Source organism: Coloeus monedula, assembly GCF_965178545.1.
Source record: "Coloeus monedula genome assembly, chromosome: 18".
NCBI classification, from domain to species: Eukaryota; Metazoa; Chordata; class Aves; order Passeriformes; family Corvidae; genus Coloeus; species Coloeus monedula.
In genome coordinates, this window is record NC_138798.1 from 13360296 (window position 1) to 13382518 (window position 22223).

At 64.5% G+C, this 22223-nt stretch overlaps 3 protein-coding genes across 5 annotated transcripts; all 3 read left to right on the plus strand.

Moving 5' to 3' along the window:
• The first annotated feature begins 374 nt into the window (after window positions 1-374).
• TBC1D10A (TBC1 domain family member 10A) lies at window positions 375-11463 on the plus strand. Its single transcript, XM_082293261.1, has 9 exons — window positions 375-621; window positions 3741-3840; window positions 7014-7121; window positions 7273-7379; window positions 7926-8040; window positions 8237-8302; window positions 9315-9504; window positions 9782-9936; window positions 10145-11463. Exons 1-9 carry the CDS (start codon window positions 422-424, stop codon window positions 10535-10537), a joined length of 1434 nt encoding a protein of 477 aa, XP_082149387.1. The 5' UTR covers window positions 375-421; the 3' UTR covers window positions 10538-11463.
• A 1171-nt stretch (window positions 11464-12634) lies between these two features.
• Window positions 12635-17789, plus strand: CASTOR1 (cytosolic arginine sensor for mTORC1 subunit 1). Of its 3 annotated transcripts, none has more exons than XM_082293730.1 (9): window positions 12635-12857; window positions 12964-13034; window positions 15280-15473; window positions 15577-15709; window positions 16384-16507; window positions 17051-17167; window positions 17244-17326; window positions 17439-17533; window positions 17615-17789. In XM_082293730.1, exons 1-9 carry the CDS (start codon window positions 12745-12747, stop codon window positions 17678-17680), a joined length of 996 nt encoding a protein of 331 aa, XP_082149856.1. In that variant the 5' UTR covers window positions 12635-12744; the 3' UTR covers window positions 17681-17789. The 3 variants fall into 3 exon arrangements, with proteins under 3 accessions (XP_082149856.1, XP_082149857.1, XP_082149855.1); XM_082293731.1 differs by having other exon boundaries at window positions 17054-17167; XM_082293729.1 differs by having other exon boundaries at window positions 17054-17167; window positions 17439-17789.
• Window positions 17790-20641: 2852 nt separating this feature from the next.
• On the plus strand, window positions 20642-22223 carry LOC309579883 (uncharacterized protein; the record flags this gene model as incomplete). The annotated part of the gene is made up of 3 exons (XM_082293436.1): window positions 20642-20758; window positions 21508-21644; window positions 21759-22223. Exons 1-3 carry the CDS (start codon window positions 20722-20724, stop codon window positions 22221-22223), a joined length of 639 nt encoding a protein of 212 aa, XP_082149562.1. The 5' UTR covers window positions 20642-20721.

A 22223-nucleotide genomic window follows, 5' to 3' on the forward strand; every position in this document is an offset into this window, starting at 1 on the left:
TGTGTTACATCTCGTACAGACCCCAGTACAGCCCGTTATGGCCCGTACTGGTCCCCGTACAACCCATTCTGTGGCTCACAGTGGTCCCAGTGCAGCTCGTTCTGTCCCGTACAGGTCCCAGTCCCTCCCGTTATGTCTCATACTGGTGCCAGTACCTCCTCCCAGCCCAGCGCTGCCCCCCTGCCGGCGCGCTTAGCCCCGCCCCCACCGGCGCCCGCCGGCACTTGACGGACAGCTCCCTCCGTCCTCTCGACCAATCAGCTCTGGGGGCGGGCACTCCCCGCCGCAATCCTCGCGGCTGATTGGCCGAGTCCGTGCTCCCGCCCAATGGCAGTGCGGCTGGGGGCGTGGCCGGGGCGGGGCGTGGCCGCCGCCGTGTCCCGGCATGGCGGAGCGGCCGCGCCGCCGCTGAGGCGCCGCCATGGCCAAGAGCCGCGGGGGCGGCGGGCCCAGCTCGCCCGGCGGGCGCAGCCTGGCGGGCACCCGCGAGAGCCTCGCCGACCCCGGCGGCGATGAGCTCAGTTCGCTCGGCTCCGACTCCGAGATCAACGGCGGCGGCCCCGAGGAGCGGCGCGTCGATAAGTTCGGCTTCATCGTGGGCAGCCGCGGCGCCGAGGGGACGTGAGTGGGGGCCGTGAGGGGGGTCCGGGACCGTGGCCGTGAGGGGCCGGGGGGGGGGACTGGGGCGCCGAGGCGAAGAGGAGCCGCCCCAGGCCCGGCCCAGTTCGCTCCGGCCGCTCGGCCCCCGCAGGGCCGGGCCTGGGGCTGGGCCGGGCCGGCCGCGGCTCTCCCGCCCCGGGGGGTTTTGTCCGCGCCGCCCCCGAGCTGGGCGCGGGGCCGCCCGGGACCGGTGTCAGGCATCGTTCGTGCCCGCGGTGGAGGCCTCAGCAGCCGGGATATGAACAAGGGAATAAGGCTGGGAGACCTGCGGGTGTTCAGCCTGGAGAAGAGAAGTGCCTAAAGGGGCTGCAAGGGAAGCTGGACTCCTGACTTTGAGCAAGGACCTGGAGTGACAGGATAAGGAGGAATGGCTTCCTTCTGCCAGAGGGCAGGCTTCGATGGGATATTGGGAAGAAATCGTTCCCTGTGAGGGTGCTGAGGCCCTAACACAGGGTGCCCAGAGAAGCTGTGGCTGCCCCTGGATCCCTGGAAGTGTCCAAGGCCAGGTTGGATGGTGCTTGGAGCAGCCTGGGACAGTGGAAGGTGTCCCTGCCCATGGCAGGCGGTGGAACTAGGATGGTCTTTAATGTGCCTTCCAACTCAAACCATTCCGTGTTCTGATGGCTTTGTGAAGAGCCCCAAAAGCTGTTCCAGCTGTCCCATCTCCTTCCAAAGAGGGGGAATGGCTGGGAAGCATTGCTCACCCCAACTCGGATCTGGGAGCTGCTAGCACCCCGAGGTCAGTGTCTGGTCAACTCCAGGCGCTGATTCCAGTGGACTTTTGGCCTCTACCAAACCAAGGAGGCCAGGCCGTGGTGTCCTTCCAAGGACCCGTTCTTGGTAGTGCTGGCAAAGGCGCTGTGTTCACCTCGCTCCGCAGATGAAACCGTCGGAGGAAGTGAGGCTAACCCGAGGCGCTGGGCCCCAGGGCGGTGCTGACACCCTGGAATGTGCTGTTGCTGTCGAGCTGGTTCGGCAGCGTGTTTGGTGTTTGCCTTCCTGGCCCTACTTTCACAACAACGCCCAGAGAAAGCCGGGGTGGCAGTGGGGACAATGCATGGCAGCCAGCTCCTCTGCCGCTGGGACAGCGCCTGGAGCAGGCTGCCTGGGTTTTGCCCACCTGAGTGTTCTGGTGCCAGCTGTGCCTCAGTTTCCCTGTCTATAAGGAGCAGAGTGTTCACCCCCCATGAGCCTGTGGGTGTTTCTGGGTGGGTCTGTGGGGTGAAAAGGTGCTGGAGGCTGGAATGTTGGCACTGGGCAAGGTGCATCGCTCCAGGTGATAAACCTTGTCCCTCGGCACTGCAGGAGTGGTGTGGCCTCTCTTTCTCGTGGTGCTGCACCCTGTCCTGGCCACACACCACATTTAGGGGACGCTTGTCCTGGCTGTCATTCCTGTGGCTGTCCCTGGGGTGAGTGTCCCTGTCCCCGGGGTGCAGCAGGCAGCAGCTCCTCTGGATGAAGGTCGTGGTGCTGGAGGCCAGTGGCTGGTCCCAGGGGTGCTGACAATGTGGTGGCTGCAGTCACTGGGACCTGAGCCTCCTCCAGCAACCCTCAGATGTGCTGGGGCCCAATCCTGCCCTGCTCTAGGGCTTTGTTGGCTCACTGTCTGTCCAGGAGCGGATGAAGGGGAATACCTGGCCTCCTGCTGCGGCTGGCAGAGTTGGGATTGCCCTACTGGGAGGGGAAGCACAGGAAGGGCAGGCAGGGTGTCCCAGCATCCGAGGAGGGTCTGAGGACACCGGCAAAGGCCGAGCTGTGGAATTGTCACCCACAGTGTGGATGCAGAGGAGCGCATTCCTGGCATAGGGCATCCCGTCACTTCCCTGCCTGGAGTGCCCCCACCCCGCCCTCCCGCCTCGGCCATATGAAATGCAGCCGGTCCTCGTTCCGTGCCCGCTGCCAAGCAGCCATCAGCTGGGAGCAGCTTCCAGTCTGTGCTGGCTGGGCTCCAGCAGGCCCACAGCCAGCTCCTGTATCCACCGTCCCGCGCTCCCGAGCTTCCCACGCCTCGCGGAGCCCCGGCTGGAGGCCAGCGCTGCCTCCATCCCCGTGCCGGGCTGGGGAGCTGCCGGCCATGCCTGGCCGTGCTGGGGAGGGTGGGAGCCAAGCAAAGCAGATCCTTTGGGAGCGGGTTTGCTCTCGGAACAATCGCGCTCGCCCCATCCGACCCGCTGCGGTGGGTGGGACTCGGCGGGGAAGGGCTGGGCCGGGCGCAGGGCAGTGCTGCCAGCTGGATGCGGCCCGGAATGTGGAGAGAGGAGGCAGGGCCTGCATGTCCCGTAGTGGGGCTGGGTGCTGGAGGATGCTCAGCACCAGGCCAGTGTCTTTGGGTCCTCAGGAAGGATCTGACCCTTCTTGGGATTGGCGTGGTCACAGGGCAGTGTGGAGCAGAGCCTGGGAAGGCATCGAGTCTTCGCTGATGATTTGAAGGAGCTTCTGCTCTACTTGGATGTCCCTGCCTGGGACCTGCCCGAGCTGCCTGTCACCCATCTCTGCGCAGATGGAGTGCTATGGGGGGCTGGAGGCTGCGGTGCTGGCTTCAGCATCGCAGCAGCATCCCCTCTGCCTCAGCAGGGTTAAATTGGATTCCCTGGCTAGGCTGAGCCGTTTCTGGAAGACACTCCCCTCCCTCCTGAGGGACCCTAGTCCAGGCTTGGCGCCGGGCCTGGAGCAGCGCCAGGCATTGGGAGCGCAGTGTGGCTGGAGCTGTGTGGATGACACGATGCTTATGGCCCCGTGTGCAGCCAGCCCCTGCCACAGGGATCAGGTCTTGCTCATCCCTCACCTTCCTGGCATGTCCCTGGGGATGCTGTGGCACGTGGTGCATGCAGTGCAGGCTGCTCCCGAGAGGTTTGAGCTGCTGTGCTGGCACAGTGATTTCACTCACGGGTGGCAAGCGAGTGCTTCCGGCAGCTGCTGAAATGCTGGTGCTGCCAAGCGTGTCCCAGCTGGGCCCTGCGCCTTGAGGGGTGCAGCCACCTGGGCATGGGGGGCACCCAGGGTGCTCGGGAGGCCGGGGGGCCAGCGCTGTAGGAAGGACTGGGCACCCACTGACCGGCCTCTTCCTCCCGGTCCCACAGGCTGGAGGAGGTGCCCTTGGAGGTGCTCCGGCAGCGGGAGTCCAAGTGGCTGGATATGCTCAACAACTGGGACAAGTGGATGGCCAAGAAACACAAGAAGGTAAGTGACAGCCGTGTCCCCCCTGGGAGGTGGCAGGGAGGGACAGCCAGGCACAGCGGTGTCTCTTTGGGGCAGCCTGGTGTCACTGGTTCCCTGCAGACAGGCATCTGTGTGCCTCTGGATGATGCTGTTGGCTTGAATGGGCTGTTCATTCCCCTTGGAAACTAGAGGTTGGGGGGGCTGAGTGGTCCCGAGCCAGCCCACTTCTGTCTCCAGCTGTTCCCTGCCAGGCTGGAGCCTTCCTAGGGCTCCTTTGGCTGCCTGCAGACAGCCATGGGAATTGTTTGCTCATGGAAACTTCTGTTCTGAGCATCTTGCAGACCAAAAAAAGCTCTGGGTAGGAAATGTTTGAGCCTAATGCACATGACACTGGTCTGTGAACTGGGGTCCCCGGGAGACTCATGGTGTGGTGGCTCCATGGCTTGGTTTGCTGGTGCTCCCTGATCCCCTGAGCCTGCAGATGAGGCGGGAATCGGGATGCAGCAAGTCCCGGGTTGCTGCTGTGTGTCTGCTGGGAGCGGTGAGGCTGCTGGCATGGCACAGCAGTGCCAGAGAGTGGCCGAAGGGCCTTCTCCTCCTCCTTCTCTTCCTCCCCGTGCTGGCAGAGTCTCCTGGCACCCCTCAGTGTGCCCAGATTGCTGTCCCCACTCAGTGCCTGGTGAACGACACCGGAATCCCTCGTCTGTTTCTTGGCTGCTTTTAAAGGATTTGGGAGAGCTTTCTGGGCCACAGCAGGCGGGTGCTTTGTTCTGTGGGCAATTTCTGCTGCTCTCCGGCCGTGTGCCACAGGGTGCCCTCCGGGATGGGGTGAGAGCTCCAGCAGCCCTGTGCCTGGCACAGCAGCTCCCCTGTGCTTGGGCTGAGCCTCTGGGAGTCTCCATGGCGCTGATGTGCTGTATAGTCTGTCCTGCAGCAAAAATCCATGCCTGGAGCTTTGGAGAGGCTGCTCCAAAATGCTGCTCTGTGCCTGGATCCCTGGGGCTGCTCAGGGAAGGCTGCCAGACCTGGCCTTGGATGCTGTCAACTATCTTTGGTCTGGCAGGAGCCTGCTTGGTGCAGGTCCCTGCTGCTCTGGGGGAGCTCCCTGAGCATCCAAAAAACCCCAGTACTTTCCTGGCCGCCTCACCAGGGTTGGCAGGCAGCCCAGGGATCCCTTGGGCCAGCTCCTGCTGGGCTTGCTCACACCTGCACTGCTCCAGCATCCCAAAACACTCCGTGCCTGGCCCTGATCCCAGCGGAGCCTGACCCCACATCCTTCACGGCGCTGAGCCGTGCCAGCATCGCGTGCTGGAAGGAGGGCAGACGTGTGGGTGGGCAGCTCCCACTGCTCTCCCAGCGTGGGCAGCACTCTGACTTCACCTTGCTTTCAGCATCCCTTAGCCCAGACACACTCCCAGTCCCTGGAAGAACACGATGGGATCGCAGGGGTGATGGCAGGACTCAGTGTGGGACTAAGGGGATGAGCTGTTCAGCCCCGGTGGCGCTGGCCTGGCCGGCTGGAGGGGCTGCCAAACCGAAACCCAGGGAGGCGGTTTCCTTCCTGGCAGCTCGGCCAGCAGGAAGGGGAGCTGGCTGGAAGTGGGAGCTGTCAGCAGCCATGGAGCTGCCCACAGCAGCCCTGGGCATTGCCCGCCGTGTTTCCTGCCAGCACAAAGGGACCTGCCTGTGTAAACAACCAGTGAGGGAGCAGCAAACCCCCTGGGGAAGTGGTGGTACCACACTTGGAAACAGCCACCTGCTCCCCAGTTGCTCTAGCAAACAGGGGAACACAGCCCTGGGCAGGCAGGAAAGGCCTGGAGAGGATTTGGGAGCTGTTGGCCACTGCTCTCAGAGCCCTGGCACAGTTGGCATGTGCCACGCGAGCAGGGACGTGAGGAGGGGAGGCTGTGCTGGGGTGTTGTGGGGGGTGACTGTGCTGAAAGCACCAGGCTTGTGGGGCCCACCTTGCTGCATGCCCTGGCTGAGGGCTGTGGGGAGGACACATAAGGATGTGGAGCTGCTGGAGCCAGTCCAGAGGAGGCCACGGAGATGCTCCGAGGGCTGGAGCCCCTCTGCTCTGGAGCCAGGCTGGGAGAGCTGGGGGTGCTCACCTGGAGAGGAGAAGGCTCCAGGGAGAGCTCAGAGCCCCTTGCAGGGCCTAAAGGAGCTCCAGGAGAGCTGGAGAGGGACTGGGGACAAGGCATGGAGGGACAGGACACAGGGAATGGCTTCCCAGTGCCAGAGGGCAGGGCTGGATGGGATATTGGGAAGGAATTGTTCCCTGGGAGGGTGGGGAGGCCCTGGCACAGGGTGCCCAGAGCAGCTGTGGCTGCCCCTGGATCCCTGAAAGTGTTCCAGGCTAGGTTGGACGGGGCTTGGAGCAGCCTGGGACAGTGGAGGGAGGAGCTTTGGAATGAGATGGTCTTTAATGTCCCTGCCAACCCACACCATTCCATCATTCTGTGATTTGGAGCTGCTGCTGTGATGAGGAGTTGGAGTGGGATGTTGGGGGCTCTGTTTCGGTCCCTGCTGGTGCAGGCGGCACCAGGGCTAAGCTGGCTCAGCTCCCCACACAGAGCAGGTACCAGCTGCCTCGCCTGGACTTTGGTCCTGGCTGGTGCCCAGTGCCAAGGAAACCAGGGGCACAGGAAACTGTGGGCATGGAGCTGGCCCCCAGGGGGCCTCAGGATCTGGCCGTGCGTGGAGATAGGACCAGACCTGCCCTGCCCAGGATGAGCAGGTGGAAAGGCTGAGACACTCGTCAGGGTGCACATCCCTGCTTCCCATGGCCCCCCACGAGGAGTGGGGGGCTGGGCTGGGGAGCCTCCCCTGTGTCCCCAGTGCTTCCCATGTGGACAGAGCCACCCGCTACCCACCTTGGCTCCAATGTTTGCTTTTCCAGTTCCCAGCAGGATCTGGCTTTGAGGCAGTGCCAGGCTTGTTTGGAGCTGTTTGCAAGCAACAAAGCTTTGGCTGGGCCCCTGGCAGCTCCCCCGTGCTGCTGGTGCAGCCTTGACTGCCATTCCAGCAGGCATCCCTGCATCCCAGGGGCTCAGAGACACTTCCCTTGTTTGGGAAGCAGCAGGGGAGCAGCCTGTGCCCATGGTGCTGGCCTGGCTCCCACCTTGCCCCAGGAGTCTCTTTGTTTCCCAGTGCTCTGTGATTTTCCCGTGACGGCTGTGTCTCTCCCGCAGATCCGGCTGCGGTGCCAGAAGGGGATCCCGCCCTCGCTGCGGGGCCGTGCCTGGCAGTACCTCTCCGGGAGCAAGGTCAAACTGGAGCAGAACATGGGCAAGTTTGATGTGAGTCCTGCCAGGGACCCTGCTGCACCACCAGGGAGGGGACAGTGCTGGAATGGTTCTTGCTCCCGCTAGGGTTTGGGTGTATGCTGGGATCTCAGCCATCTTGGAGGGATGTCAAGGGTGTTGCTCACCCCAGTCTTCTCCTCCCCAGGAACTGGACCTTCTCACAGGAGATCCGAAGTGGCTGGATGTGATCGAGCGGGATCTCCATCGGCAGTTCCCCTTCCATGAGATGTTCGTCTCACGTGGAGGCCATGGGTACGTGGAGCTACTTTGTGTCCAGTCCTCAGCAGCCATGGGGTGGGCACTGTCTGTCCCAGCTCTTGGAGCCACACTGGTGTCCCCAGTGTCCTTCCCCGTCCTCCAACAGTTCCTGTGCTCCCACAGTCACAGAGTATCCACTGACTAAAAACAGGATGGCTCAGACCAGTGGAGTGTGAATTGCGATGGCAGGAGGGCAGAGGGAGGAGGTGGCAGCCTGTGGCCTCCGTTTCACCAGGAAAATGCTGCTCCCAATGTGTTGGGGAGCATCTGTGCCCCTGCGCTTGCAGCTGGGTCCTGCCTGTCCATGGCTCACCCTGAGCCGCATGGTTGTCTCCATGTCCCAGCTCCCAGATCCAGGCAGGATGTACACTCTGTGGGCAGAGCTTCCCAGAGTTGTTGTGTCCTGTAGCCCTGAGTTTGTGTGCAAAAGGGCTCCCAGCCGGGGACTGACCCAGGCTCATGCCTGGGATGCACGGGGAAGGCTGCTGGGCCACATCCATGCCGTGTGCCCAGCTCTGCGTGCCCGGGGTGTTTCCGCAGGCAGCAGGACCTGTTCCGGGTGCTGAAGGCGTACACGCTGTACCGCCCGGAGGAGGGGTACTGCCAGGCCCAGGCGCCCATCGCCGCCGTCCTGCTCATGCACATGCCAGCCGAGGTACGGGCATGCGGCTCAGGGCAGGGGATGCAGCTGGGACCTCTTGGAGGGTGTGGGGCCCTTTGGGGGGGTGCTGATGAGTGGGGTGCCCCAGGGGTGCTCTGCTGCTTCCCACCCTCTCCCGTGGTCCCTGGGAGCAGGGAGGGGGCCGCAGGGATGTCCCCTGGGTGCTCACCCGCTGTCCCTTGGCTTGCAGCAAGCATTCTGGTGCCTGGTGCAGATCTGTGAGAAGTACCTCCCTGGCTACTACAGTGAGAAACTGGTGAGTAAAGGGTTCATGGTGCTTTCAGCAGTGGCAAGGACCTGCAAGGTGCTGCACCTGGGTCGGGGTAATCCCCAGGATCAATCTGGGCTAGGGATGAAGGGATCAAGAGCAGCCCTGGGGAGAAGGACTCGGGAGTGCTGGTAGGTGAGGGCTGGAAATACCCCGGCCGTGTGTCCTGGGCTGAGCCCCCAGCGTGGGCAGCAGGGGAGGGGGGGATTCTATCCCTCTACCCTGCTCAGGTGAGACCCTACCTGCAGAGCTGCCTCCAGCTCAGGAGTCCCAGCACAAGGAGAACATGGAGCTGCTGGAGCCAGTCAGAGAAAACTATGGAGATGCTCCAAGGGCTGGAGCCCCTCTGCTCTGGAGCCAGGCTGGGAGAGCTGGGGGTGCTCTCCTGGAGAAGAGAAGGCTCCAGGGAGAGTTCAGAGCCCCTTGCAGGGTCTAAAGGGGCTCCAGGAGAGCTGGAGAGGGACTGGGGACAAGGCATGGAGGGACAGGACGCAGGGAATGGCTTCCCAGTGCCAGAGGGCAGGGCTGGATGGGATATTGGGGGAAAAAAATTCTTCCCTGTGAGGCTGGTCAGGCCCTGGCACAGGGTGCCCACAACAGCTGTGGCTGCACCATCATTGGAAATGTCCAAAGCCAGGTTGGACGGGGCTTGGAGCACCCTGGGATGGTGGAAGGTGCCACATGGCAATGGGGTGGAACGAGATGAGTTTTAAGGTCCCTTCCAATCCAAACCATTCTGCGATTTTATGTCTCCAGGCCAAAAACTCTCACAGCTCCTCACCCCTGAGAAAGAAGGGGTCTGGGGAGGTGCTGGGTATTCCCACAGTCTCCCTGTTGTGCTGTGGCTCCCAGGAGCATTCCACAGTCAGGGATGGGGGCTCCGTGTAGCATCCATGGAACACAGCTCTGCTCTCATATCAGGTGTAGAGCTGAGGCCAAGCACTGGGGGCTGATCCCAGGACTGGGGTATTCACTGGGATGCTGGTCCCTGTCCCTGCAGGAAGCCATCCAGCTGGACGGGCAGATCCTCTTCTCCCTGCTGCACAAGGTCTCACCTGTGGCCTACAAGCACCTGAGCAAGCAGAAGATCGATCCCATCCTGTACATGACAGAGTGGTTCATGTGCGCCTTCTCCCGCACGCTGCCCTGGAGCTCCGTCCTGCGTGTCTGGGACATGTTCTTCTGTGAAGGTAGGAGCTCCCCACCATCCTCCTCCTGCTCCCAGGGGGACTGCACTCCCCACGGCCATGCGACTTGTAGCAGGGCAGGTTTGGGGCAGCCACATGCCTGGGCTGGAGATGGGCTGTTTTCCTGGGGGTTAGGAGGCATGTGCATCCCAAATTCACCCTCTTGCATGTCTTGACTGTTAGTGGGACTGGGATCTGCTGCCCCGCAGCATTTGAGGGACATGGTGGCAGTGTCACCCTGTCCTGCCCGGTACTCACTGCCTCATGTCTCCTCTCGCAGGAGTGAAGATCATCTTCCGGGTGGGCCTGGTGCTGCTCAAACATACCCTGGGCTCCTCAGACAAGCTCAAATCCTGCCAGGGCCAGTACGAGACCATGGAGAGGCTGAGGGCCCTCAGCCCCAAAATCATGCAGGAGGCCTTCCTGGTGCAGGAGGTGAGGTGCTGGGGACAGTCTGGAGGCCCAGTGCCACCCAGTTGGCCAGTGCTGCTGGACTGGGCTGTCCCTGGGTGGGTGGAGCATGGGGAGCAGCCCCCAAAAAGCTTGGTATGGGGTTGCCTCTGCCCTGAGGGGGATCCCACACCCAGCCCTGGTGGCACTGTCATTGTCAGAGGAGGTGCTGATGGCACAAGTGTCCCCACAGGTCATCGAGCTGCCGGTGACAGAGCGTCAGATCGAGCGGGAGCACCTGATCCAGCTGAAGAAGTGGCGGGAGACACACGGGGAGCTGCAGTGCAAGTCCCCCCCGCGCCTGCACGGCGCCAAGGCCATCAGCGAGGCGGAGCCCGCGCCGCGCAAGGCGCTGGAGCCCGTCCCCTCCATCATCGTCTCCCCCGGGCCCGCCCCCGTGCCCAAGGCCCGCAAGAGCAAGGAGAAGAGCCGGGAAAAGGGCCCAGCCAGTCCCGCCAACGGCCCCGGGGCCGAGGGCAACGGGGCGCCCGGCACGACCCGGGAGCTGCTGCACCCCCAGGTCTCCCCCCACCACCAGTCCAAGGAGAGCCTGAGCTCCCGGGAGAGCGAGGACACGTACTTGTAGGGCCCGGCCCACACCCCGGGCAGCCGGGCTCAGCGGGGCTGCGCACGGACCCGGGTGCGAGGACACCGAGGGGGACCCCTGGCATCCGGCGCTGGGGGCTCTGAGCTGGAGGGATGGGACAGGGGGGCTGTGCGGCTCCGTGAGAACAGTGTGGCCCCCTCGGGGCATCCGTGGAGCTTGGCCAGGTGTGGTGACCAAAGGGGACACCGTGAGTCTGTGCTGGGTGCCCACCCCGCAGGGTGCTGGCACCACGAGCGGTGGGAGCCCGGGCAGGGGGTGGCTGAGCCACCCGAGCTCCCTCCCCACACTGGGGGGCTGGGCTGCCCCTCGGGCCCTTCTCCCCGTCCCAGAGCCCCTCGACCCATCGCCCCTTGACCCATCATCGCCCCCCAGGTCCCTCCTGTAGCCCCCATCCTGCGCCAGCCAGGCAGCCCCCCCGGTTCCCGAGCACTTAGGCCTGGCGCAGGGCACTGGGGGTACGCGAGGAGCTGGGGGACCCCTCGCCCCCCTCTTTATCTAGTGAGGATATATCAAGCTGTAGCCCTATATGTAGTACCCAAGTTACCTACTCACTGAGCCTATTTATTATTCCTCCGAGGCAGGACAGGGACCGAGGCAGGATGTGCTAGAGGCAGCGGGATTTGATGCCCAATTTCAGGGCTAAAGCCCCCCCATCCCATGCCCTCCCATCCCCAAGCTCCCCGCAGCTCAGGGGGAGTGTTTACCCTGCCAGGGCTCACCCCATCACTGCCGCCCCCTCCCAGGCCCCAGCACAGGTGAGACGGGGTGGGTGAGCAGCAGCCAGGTGCTCCCTGGTTGTGGGGTCCCCTCTGCCCCCCCTGCCCTCCCCGAGGGCGGGTGGTGGGTTTGTAAAATAAAGCGGGAAAAGCAGTTTTGTACAAAGGGGTCAATAAAGCGAGTGTGTAAAGGCGCAGCCCTGGCTCCCACCTCTCTTGGCCTGGGTTGGGGGGTGAAGGGTGGCATGAGGCAAGGGTGTCATCTCCCACTTCCTGCACCAGTACCAGCCTCCACAGGCACCCTGACCTGGACCCTACCTCCCCGTGGTTCTCCATCCCTGGGGAGCACCCTCCCATTTGCACTGGGCACTCTGACCCTGGCATGCATTCTACCCTGGGGCCCATCTCTCCTGGCTGCCCTTGTCCTGGGGGGCAGGTGCTGGGCAGCGTCCTGGGAAGGGCCGTGCTGCTGTCACCGCTCTGTCACTGCTCTGTCACCGTAGAGGGTGGCCCAGCTCCACTGTCTCACCCAGCCTTGGGGCTGCCCGTTTGAAGTGGAATGGGAGGAGACTGAGACCTGCCTCAGCTTGTCATGGTGGCTGCCAGGCCTTGGCGGTGCCATGGGATGCACTCCCATCCCACCAGCTAGGCCTTTCCCCCTCTCCCACTGTCAGCTCCTGTAGCTGAACGGAGCCAGGAGACCCCTAATTAATCCCATGACACCCCAGAGCTCAGCTTCCCACCCCAAAATGGTGCCCAGGCCATCTCTGTCCTGTTTTCTGCAGGCAGGAATTCTACCCAAACCTCCGTTCCTCCCTCCAGAAACCCCTTTTTCCCGGGGGTGGCCCTGTTTTTGTGAATCCCCTCTCCAGGCCTGCTGCTGGGGCTGAGCAACCGTGTGGGACTCGGTTGGGTGCTGGGGCAGGGTGGGGTTGGCAGTGGGCTCCCCAGAGGGTCTCCCTTGGTTGGGCACCCCGGGTTCTTGAATTGAGGCTGGTTTGGACACCCCAGGGCTGCAGCTCGGGGGTACCCCGGGACTCTGAGCTGGAGCTGCTCCGGGCACCCCGGGGCTCTGAACTGAGGCTGCTCCCGGAGCACTGGGACCGGGTCGTTGCGTTTCTCGCGGTGCGGGTCAGTGCCGGGTCGGGTCCTGAGGCGATGCGGGGCGGTCCCGGGACCATGCGGGCGGTCACAGGGCGGTCCCGGCAGGATGCGGGGCGTTCCCGAATCGGTCCCTGGGCGTTGAGGGCGGTCACAGGGCGGTGCCGAAGCAATTGCGGGGCGGCTCCGGAGCGGTTCCGGGGCGATGCGAGGCGGTCCCGGAGAGATGCGAGGCGGTCCCAGGGCGGTTCCGGGGCGATGCGGGGCGGTCCCGAGGCAGTGCGGGGCGGTCCTGGGCCGGTCCCCGGGCGGTCCCGTGTCCGCCCTTATAGCGGTGGCGGCGGCGGCTCCCGGGGCGGCGCGGCCGCCATGGACCTGCACATTCTGGAGCACCGGGTGCGGGTGCTGAGCCTGGCCCGCCGCGGGCTCTGGCTCTACACCCACCCGCTGCTCAAGCTGCTCTTTCTGCCCCAGCGCTGCCGGTACCGGCCTTTCTCCCTCCACCACCCTCCTCTTCCTCCCCCTACTCCCGGCCCCGGGAGACGGCGGCGGTTTTGGGATCAGCAGCACCGATTTCTTCTTCTTCAGATGCAAGTTCTTCAGCCTGACGGAGACCCCCGAGGACTACACGGTCATGCTGGACGAGGAGGGCTTCAAAGGTACCGAGCGGTGGCCTCCTGGCAGGGCGGGCTGGCACGGCAGGCACGAGCTGTGGCGCGTCCCCGGCCCGGCTCCGCGCCTGGGCCGCAGGGAGCGAGTCCCGGCTTGTGCTTGGCTCCCTCGGAACCTGCCCATCCCGTCCCCGCGGCGCCTGCGCCGGGGATGTACCGGCTTGCCCGGCCGAGGCTCTCCCGGCGTGGCTGCCCTCGCTCCTCCCGGGCAGAGCTGCCGCCCGGCTCTTGGCACCAGGCTGCGGGGAGCCCGCTGCCAGCCCGAAGCCCCGGGGCTCCCGGCAGGGCCCAGGGACCTCCCGGGATGCCCGCGGGCAAAGCTCCAGGCTCTGACAGCCTTCCTGTCATCATTCCCGTGTCCAATTTCATCCCGTCCCTCCGCCCGGTGAGGGCCAACTGGCAGAGGAGAGCAAAGCACAGGCCCAGCCAGGCTGGCTGGGGTGACCCCTGTCCGGCAACAGGGTCCAGGTTTTGAGGTGTCCTGGGGAGGTTTGGTCCTTTCCAAGCCAGTCCTTCTCCCAGGGATGTGCCATTTGGTGATGTCCCCACCGCTGGTGACCCGGTCTGTGCCGTGCATCACCCTCACGGCCGGTCCTGCCGGGGGTACCGGCCCGACGGGCTGAGCCAGAGGGTCTGGATCCCGGCCCGGCTTCCCACGCCCAAACCTTCCTGCCGAGGCCGCGGGAGCCGGGCACAGCGTATCCTTGGCCGTGACTCAAGGAGCAAGGGTCAGCGCTCTGGCCACGGGCACTCAAGTCTCACCTCCTTTTGCTCTGGAACGGGACTGCGTCCCGGGCTCTCCCCCTTCCCAGAGCCAGAGCTGTTCCCCACGTATTGTTTTATTTCGGGGCCTGCAGACAAATATTCCTCAATCCCGAGGGGAGGGCGGGAAGTGCTGAACAATGGTCCTGTGAGCCTGCGGCCCCGCAGTGCCCCCTGTGAACCCCCTTGGCTGGGGGGCTGCCAGTGTCCCCCGGCTGCCGGGCTGGGAGGGCACCCCCAGCAGATCCCCATCTTCCCTTGGGGATAGGGATTAAGCCCTGGGATGGGTGACACAGGGACAGAGGGGTCCCCTTGCATTCAGCCTCGCCCAGGGTGGTGTTGAAAAGCAATTAAGCACTGAGCTCTGGGACAGGTCCCCATGTCCCCGAGTCCCTGTCCCGCCCCCCTGTTCCCAGCACTGGGCTCTGGGCTGGAGCCGAGGCTGTTCTGGCGCTTCCTGCACAGGAACAGGCACTGGGAACACCCGCCAAGGCCCTGGATCCGGCCCCGCTCCCGCCCTGCACCGGGCCAAGTTTGGGAGCCGGGTACGGAGCCTGTCCCGTGATGGGGTCCCCCTCAGTGGGTGCTGGACCCTCCCCCCGTGCGACCCCTCCTCTGCCACTGGTGTGATGAGTTTGAGGTCTCAGCTGGGCTGGGGAACTGGGTGCCCACTGAAGGGCTGGGGGCTTGTGGGGTCTCCCATGGGAGCTGCCTCCCACCTTTCCTGGATGGCAGGAGTGGGTTGGAGACCCTTTGGGTGTCCTGCCCATCCCTTCCTGGGAAGGGGAGCCCAGAGAGGAGGGGGCAGCCTGGCTGAGTCCTGGGGTGCCCCAGCAGTGCCAGCCCCTCTCTTGGGCAGGAGGGTGGGAGCAGGGGGGAGGGAGGCAGGAACAGCTCTCATATGCCCACCCTGTCAACACCAGCAGATTTTTTGGAAGCAGCTGTGGCTATCTGCCAGCCTGGGCTCTCCCCACCAGGCTGGCACCATCTGCTAGGACCCTCAGGACAGCTGGGACCCCTTGTCCCCTCTGGTGCCCCTTGTGCATCCCTGGTGGTGGGTGCTGGGCTGGGGGCTCCTGAGGGGCGGAGGATGAGCTGGGCAGCCCCAGGGTCCCAGTGGTGCTGGTTTTGGGGTGCAATGCCAACACCCCCATGCACCCAGCCTGGGGTGCTGGCACAGGGAGGAGAGACACATCCTGGGGTCTGGGGGGGCTGTAGCCTTGGCCCCCCTCATCTCTATGGCCAAATCCCAGTGTGGAGCAGCTGAGCCCTGTCTGGCTCATTCCACCTGTGGATGGGGCTCATCTGCACCCCCAAACTGGTGTTCCCACACCTGGGCTGGTCCTGTCCTGGGTGTGCTCATCACACAGGGGACAGTGTGACGCGCAGGGCCTGAGCTGGCGCTGGCTCTGTGTCCGGCTGTGCCGATCCCTGTGGAGCCACCTGCCTCAGTGTCCCTTGTCCCTCGCAGAGCTGCCGCCCTCCGAGTTCATGCAGGTGGCAGATTCCACGTGGCTGGTGCTCAGCGTCGTGTCCAACGGGCGGGAACCCCCCGGCTGCCAGGCCACTGGCGTCACCAAGATCGCGCGGTCGGTGATCGCGCCGCTGGCCGAGCACCACGTCTCGGTGCTGATGCTCTCCACGTACCAGACCGACTTCATCCTGGTGAGTGACGGGCACGGTGGCACCTGGCTGGCTGTCCCAAGGGCCCCGCTGTGCTCTGCGGGAGGGGTGACAGTCCAGGATGTGATCCTGTGCCCCGGGGCAGGTGCGGGAGCGGGACCTGCCCGTGGTGATCCACACGCTGGCCGGGGAGTTCGACATCTACAAGGAGGAGAGTGGCGAGTGTGTCCCTGTCACCTGCGATGACGTGAGCAACGGCTTCCTCAAGCCCAAGCCAGGTGAGTGACACTGGGTTCCATGTCCCCTGGGGCCACCCAGTCCCACCCAGATGCTCCAGCCACGACTGGTGGTACCCATATCCTCGAGGGACCTCCAGGGCCATCCTGTCCCAGGGCCACCCAGTCCCCACCGAGATGCTCCAGCTCCCACCAGTGGAACCCACATCTTTGGGGGACCCCCAAGGCCACCCTGTCCCCAGGCCACACTGTCCCAGGATCACCCAGTCCCACCCAGATGCTCCAGCCACAACTGGTGGTACCCATATCCTCGAGGGACCTCCAGGGCCACACTGTCCCAGGGCCACCCAGTCCCTGCCCAGATGCTGCTCCCATGGGTGGTTCCCACATCCTGGGGGACCCCCATGATCACCCTGTCCCGAGGACCACCCAGTCCCTGCCAAGATGCTCCTGCTCCCACCAGTGCATATTGGGGGGACCCCACCAAGATGCTCCAGTTCCCACTGGAGATGCCCATCTGGGGGACACCCAGGGCCACCCAGTCCCCACCGAGATGCTGCAGCTCCCACCGCTGGTACCCACATCCTTTGGGACCCCCGGGCCACCCCTCTGCTCCCGGAGAGACTCCGGGCTGTGGGCGCGGTGGCCACAGGGTGGCACTGCGGGACTGTCCCCGAGCTGTCCCCAGGCTTGACGCGCGGCCGTTCCCCTGCCAGCTGCCAGCCCCACGCTGCACCCCGTGCAGAGCCCCCAGACCCGCTTCTGCGTCCTGACGGTGGCCCCCGACACGCTGCCCGCCATCGCCACCATGCTCATCGACGTCCTCTTCTACTCCCACAGGTGAGTCCCGGGGATGGGGACATGGGGGTGGCCTCTTGCCTGGTGCCACCTGAACTGCAGTGACATATCCCAGCCATTGGTCCCACTGGGTTTTCAGGCTCTGGGTGTGTTTCCCAGACTGGTTTTGCCCTCCCGGCAGCTGCACCGTGAGGGGTAGGAACCCCGAGGTGACACAAGGGACAAAGCCACCGTTGTACCAAATCCCAGGGGGAGACTGTAAAGCAGGAGGGGGTGGGTTTGAGAAAGGCAGTGGGAATGGTGCTGGGGGCAGGGAATGCTCCTGGCCATGTCCTCCCGTGTCCCCTGGGATGGGGTCCCTTCTGGTGGCACACTCCTGCTCCAGAGTCACCGTGACCTTTTAAGAATGTCCCAAAACCTGGTGTCACCTGTGAGCTGCAGACGTTTTGGGGACCGCCTGCTCCTGTCCCCCCTTCCCCCACCCTGCAGCACCCCAACGGGATGCTCAGACACCCAGTGCCACCACCAAGCCCTTCTCCCCATTTTGGGGGTCGTAACCCCTCCCTGTGTCCCCTTCCCCCTCAGCAGCCCCCCGTGGGAATCAGCCACCAGCAGCCAGGACCTCGACTCCATCACCTTCTTCTCCTTCTCCCTCATTGAGGGCTACATCTCCATCGTGATGGATGCCGAGACCCAGAAGCGGTAGGTGCTGTCTGTCCCTCTGTCCCTGGGTCTGGGGGCTCAGGGAGGGGGTGACACTTGGCTTCATCCCCCTCAGGTTCCCCAGTGACCTGCTGCTGACCAGCTCGACAGGGGAGCTGTGGCGGATGGTGCGGATCGGGGGGCAGCCCCTCGGCTTCGGTGAGTGTGGCTGTGTCCCCTCTTGTGCCACTGCCAGCCAGGGGGTGCTCTGGGGCACTGCTGTCCCCATGTGTCCCCATGACAGTGACCCGGGGCCCCCTTTTGCCCCCAGACGAGTGTGGCATCGTGGCGCAGATCGCAGAGCCGCTGGCGGCCGCCGACATCTCGGCCTATTACATCAGCACCTTCAACTTCGATCACGCCTTGGTGAGCCCCTGCCCCTCCCCGGGGACCCCTGCCAGCCCCGGGGTGTCCCCTGGGGCTGACACCGCCTCTGTCCCCCGGCAGGTCCCCGAGGAGGGCATTGCTGAGGTCATCCAGCTGCTGCAGCAGCGGCAGGAGAGCAGCAGATAGCGGCCGCTGTCCCCATGTCGGGTGGCAGGGTGAGGTCTCCCCTCCTCCCCAGCCCTATTCGTTAATTTTTGATCTTAATGATCCCCCAGCATGGGGCAGAGCCGGGCACAGCATTGCTCCCTCTGTGCTGGGGATGTGGTGGCTTTGGGGACATGGTGGCCTTGTGGCAGTGGGTACTGGCCCACAGGAGAGGGGTCAGTCCCTGTGTGCCATCCTCTCCCTCTAGCCCGGCCTGTGTGGGGTGGGTGGGCCAGGGGAGAGTGGCTGTGTCCAGGTGGAGGGGACACGGGGGGGACATGCCAAAGAGCAGTGATGTGCCACCATGGTGCTATAGGGGACAGCCTGGGGCTGATGGGATGTGTCCCCTTGGGAAGGGAGGGGTGGCCACGATGCTCAGGGACACCCCTGGACCAGCCCCATGGAGGGGAGAACATTCCTGGAGCTGGGGTTACCCCTGGCACCCCAAAAAGCTCCAAAGGGGCAGTGGGGGGGCTGTTGTTCACCCCCAGCCCTGGCTGTCACCTGTCATGGCGGGGTGACGGTGACCCCCAGCTCCTCACAAGTTGTATTTTCACATCCTTTTTGATAAGTCAGTAAAATTCTTATTGTTTTTATTTCTGTCTAGCCCAGAGGGGTTGCCTAGAGCTGGTCCCTGTGGTGGTGACAGGGGCAGGGATAGGACAGGGGGACACGGTCTGGCTGTGAGGTGACTGGGACACAGCCACTTTCTCTGCGATGTATTTTGGGTGAAAAAAGGGATTAAAGCTGCAGCCCCCAGCAAGTCACCGGCCCTGGGGAACCCCAGGCCCACATTCCTGCCCTCCCCCTGCCCCACACTGGGCCAGGCTGGGGGGAAACTGAGGCATGAGCTTGACCCCGAGCCTAGGGATGTCCCTGTGACACTGCCACTGTGTCCCTGCGTCCTCTTCCCTCGCTGTCAGCACAGCATCCTGTGGCAAAGTGGGATACATGGGGTGAGGGCTGTGCCCTCCCAGGGGGTGCTGCAGCCACTGGGTGCCCCCAGGGTCTACCTGGGCCTCAGGCAGACCCAGCACGAGCGTGGTGGAAACCTCTGCTCCCATCCTGTCCCCAAAATCCATCCCCTGCTCTCCCACATTCCGAGCAGGACTGTGCCCCGGGCCTGGCACATCTTGCCCACGTCAGCCCCACACACTTCCAGCCACCAGCTTCCTGCCAACCCCCTGGCCGCTCTCTTTCCTGTCTCGGTCCCTTCTCCGAGTCATGGGACGCCGGTGACGCGCTCCCAGCGATGAAGAAATTGCCGCTGGCCCATGCGGTCACCGGCGCTATTTTTGTTCCCGTTGGGTATTGCACAGTCCTGGCCTCCCCCTTGCCATCAGCGGGGTGGCTACCACCGTGGTGTCCTGCTGGCCCAGGAGGTGATGGTACCATGTGCAGAGGCCAGGGCCACCTGTGGCCAGGGGAGAGCTGAGGGTGGGGGGGCCACCTGCTCAGGGTGTCCCGGGGTCCTGCCATGGCAACGCATGGATGGATGGATGGATAAGGATGGAACAGGAAGAAGGAGAAGTGGATGGATGGACAGGTGGATGGATGGACAAGTAAATAGGTGGAAGAGTGAATAGATGTGTGGATGCTTGGTTCATCACGTGGATAGGCAGGGTAATGGATAGGTGAACAGGTGGAGGAATTTATGGTTGGGTGTGCGGATGGATGGACGTACAGATGGATGTGTGGACAGCTGGTAACCAGCCTGTCTAGGCAGCCTGAGGGATGGACAAACTGCTGTGGAGCGAGCAAGACCTTCTCTTGGCTCCTCCACCGCCCTGGGCATAGCCCTGCCCACCCCGGCCCCATGGAACCCACCCCAGCCGCCACCTCTGCCGGGGATGCCCCGAGGAGGAGGAAGAGGAGGAGCCGTCAGAGGCAGCTGGTGGAGGAAGCAGCCCTTGCGGGTCGTGGCGCGGCTGGGGCAGGGAAATTTTGGGAAAAGAAAGCACTTCTGGAAGTGAGTCACCGCTGTGTCCTTCCTGCTGGAAGGAGGGTGTGAATTTCTGGGTTGTCCCCCTGCGCCACCCCCGAAATGCGTAAATTTGGCGCCGGACGGCTCAAAATCAATGGGATTGCGACACACCTCGGAACGCTGATCAAAGACATTCATCTCTAAGGAATGGGGAAGACCCCCTTCGGTGCCGGGCTCCGTCTGTCAGGAAGGGGGAGCCCAGGGGGACTGCCCTGGGTGCTGCTGGCCGTGCCGAGGCCGTGCCGAGCCCCAGGGCTCTTCCAGGGCAGCGTTGCACAAGGGACAGCGCTGCCTTGGGCAACACCCAGCGCCCTCGGTGTTCCTGTGGTGCTGCCGGGAAGAGGGGCTGAGCCTGGTGTCCCCCACTTGGTTCAGCACCCGAATTTGTCACCCAGAGGAGTGGGTGGGTGTGAGAAGGTGGACGGAGCATCCCCCGGAGCATCAGCGAGCGCACGGTCCCCGGCAGTGCTGGGGTGCCCTGCAGTTCCCGCACTTCCACCTCCCTCCTTGCCAGGACAGATTTTTGCCTCCCACAGCTGGATGTGGGATGCGAAACCCCGCGTGGTGGCACATGGGTGACATCCCTGTCCCCGCTGCCCGCCGCCACTGCCCTCTTTTGCATTGGGGTTTCGGGGCAGCCGGCGCCGGTTTCAGTTCAACCTGTTGGGTGCTGAGCGGTGACATCAGCGTGACTCAAAAAGTCTCTTTCCCAAGAAGCCAGGGCTCGGGGGTCCAGCAGTGCCAGATCCGGGGTGAGCAGCGGGACAGCAGCCTCCCAGGCTGGACCCACCCGGCCTCCCTCGAGGAACTGACTCGAAGAACATCCCCATCACCCGTCCGTCCCATTTCCTCCCGCCGCGGAGGAGCATCCCTCATTGGCCCCGGGGCTCACTTCTCGCTGCCTTTCGCTGGGTCCGGGTGCCTCCTTGGGGGTGGGGGTGACTCGGGTGCGCTTTAAAAGTCGAGCTTCCCCATCACCGAGCAGTTAAGGAAGTGGCTTGCGCGCCCGGCAGCCCCGGGCGGACACCCTGCCCCGGCCATGCGGTGCGACGGGCGGCCCTGGGGCGTGCTGGCAGGTAGGTGTGTCCCCGTGTCCCCGTGTCCCCGTGTCCCCTCTCGCTTGCCCCGGGCGCGCCGGTCCGGCCGGGAGCGGCGGGAGGGAGCGCGGCCGCGGGGCCCCCATGGCTGTTGAGTCAGCAGTGCCCTGGCAGATGGCACCGGGGCTGTGCCAAGGCAGTGTCGCCTCCCTCGGGCGCTGGCGGGGACGCGGACATTCCCTGCTGTGGCACATGGGACAGGGAGCACTGGGACTGGGCAGTATGGGGGAGAGGGGATGCTGGGAGAGGTAGGCAGGAGGGGACATGTCTGGGGACAGTTTGGGGATCAATGGCAGAAGGTCGGGGGTCAGCTTGCCCAAAGGGACAGAGGCTGTGTGTCAGCCCAGTGCCATATCCAAAATCCTGTGGGTGACAGTGGGGCTGGGACAGAGACTGGCCAGAGCTGGCCAGAGGGACTGGATGCAGGAGTGTCGCTGCTGTCCCCTCCTTTGCGGTGGCCCGAGCTGGCAGGGCCAGCTGCTGGAGCAGCTGCTGTGGTGCGGCTGCGCATCCTGACGGCTCCACAGCACCTCCATCACCCTCATCCTCCTCCCCGCCGGGTGCCCAGCAGGTTTTTGGCGCAGAGGTTGGGTCACCCTGGAGCAGGGACAGGGACTTTGGTGCAGGCAGCATTCCTGGCGTGGGGGGAGTGACCCCGTGAGAGGGGGCTGCGTCCCTGCACCCAGCGACGCTCCAGTGTCGCCTGACTCCCTCCTCTTCCTCCCCAGCTGTCACCAAAGGGCTCCTCATCCTCTGGGCAGTGCCAGGCCAGGGGGGCAGGTCCCCGCTGGCCCCCACCGTGCAGCAGACGCAGGCGCTGGTGAGGCTCATGGCCGAGGACGCGCAGGAGCTCTTCACCTTCTACGTGAGTCTCCTTCCCCAGGGCGAGGGGTCACGCCCGTCCCCTCCACAGGGCAGGTGGGGGGCGGTCCCCGTGCTGCTCCCGCATCCCTGATCTTCCTCTCCAATCTCTGGGCAGGAGAAGGAGCAGCACCTGGCCATGCACAACATGTGCCGCACCAACAATACCCCCGAGTGGCTGCGGAGGCCGGCGAAGGGGCCCTGGGGGCTGCGGCGGCTGCGGAGGCCCGCGATGCACATGGACCAGGCGCTGCAGGACATCATTCGGCACCAGCGCAACCTCCACCACCCTGAGGCCGAAATCCTTCTCCGCCTGAGCAAGACCCACCGGAAGGTGCGAGCGCTGCTCAACAACCTGGCGGGGCTCTTCCCGGCCCCCAGCCCCCGCCCCGGCCGCCGGCCCCTCCCCAGCCCCGCGGCATCCCTCAGCATCTTCCGACAGAAGCTGCAGGGGTGCCAGATCCTCTGGAGCTATGCCCGCTTCATGGCCGAGCGCAGCGCCGAGCTGGACGCCGGGAGCCGCCGGACGCGCCGGGAGAAGGGGAGATCGCACCGGAGCTCACGGCTGCCTGCACGCCCCTAG

What these genes read in the sequence shown, in the direction of transcription:
- CASTOR1 (XM_082293729.1), top strand. Translation starts at nt 12,745, where the DNA reads ATGGACCTGCACATTCTGGAGCACCGGGTGCGGGTGCTGAGCCTGGCC. An exon ending in GGACGAGGAGGGCTTCAAAG is followed by an intron (nt 13,035 to 15,279) that starts GTACCGAGCGGT and finishes TGTCCCTCGCAG; the next exon opens with AGCTGCCGCCCTCCGAGTTC. An exon ending in ACCAGACCGACTTCATCCTG is followed by an intron (nt 15,474 to 15,576) that starts GTGAGTGACGGG and finishes GCCCCGGGGCAG; the next exon opens with GTGCGGGAGCGGGACCTGCC.
- TBC1D10A (XM_082293261.1), top strand. Translation starts at nt 422, where the DNA reads ATGGCCAAGAGCCGCGGGGGCGGCGGGCCCAGCTCGCCCGGCGGGCGC. An exon ending in GTCTCACGTGGAGGCCATGG is followed by an intron (nt 7,380 to 7,925) that starts GTACGTGGAGCT and finishes GTGTTTCCGCAG; the next exon opens with GCAGCAGGACCTGTTCCGGG. An exon ending in GCTACTACAGTGAGAAACTG is followed by an intron (nt 8,303 to 9,314) that starts GTGAGTAAAGGG and finishes CTGTCCCTGCAG; the next exon opens with GAAGCCATCCAGCTGGACGG.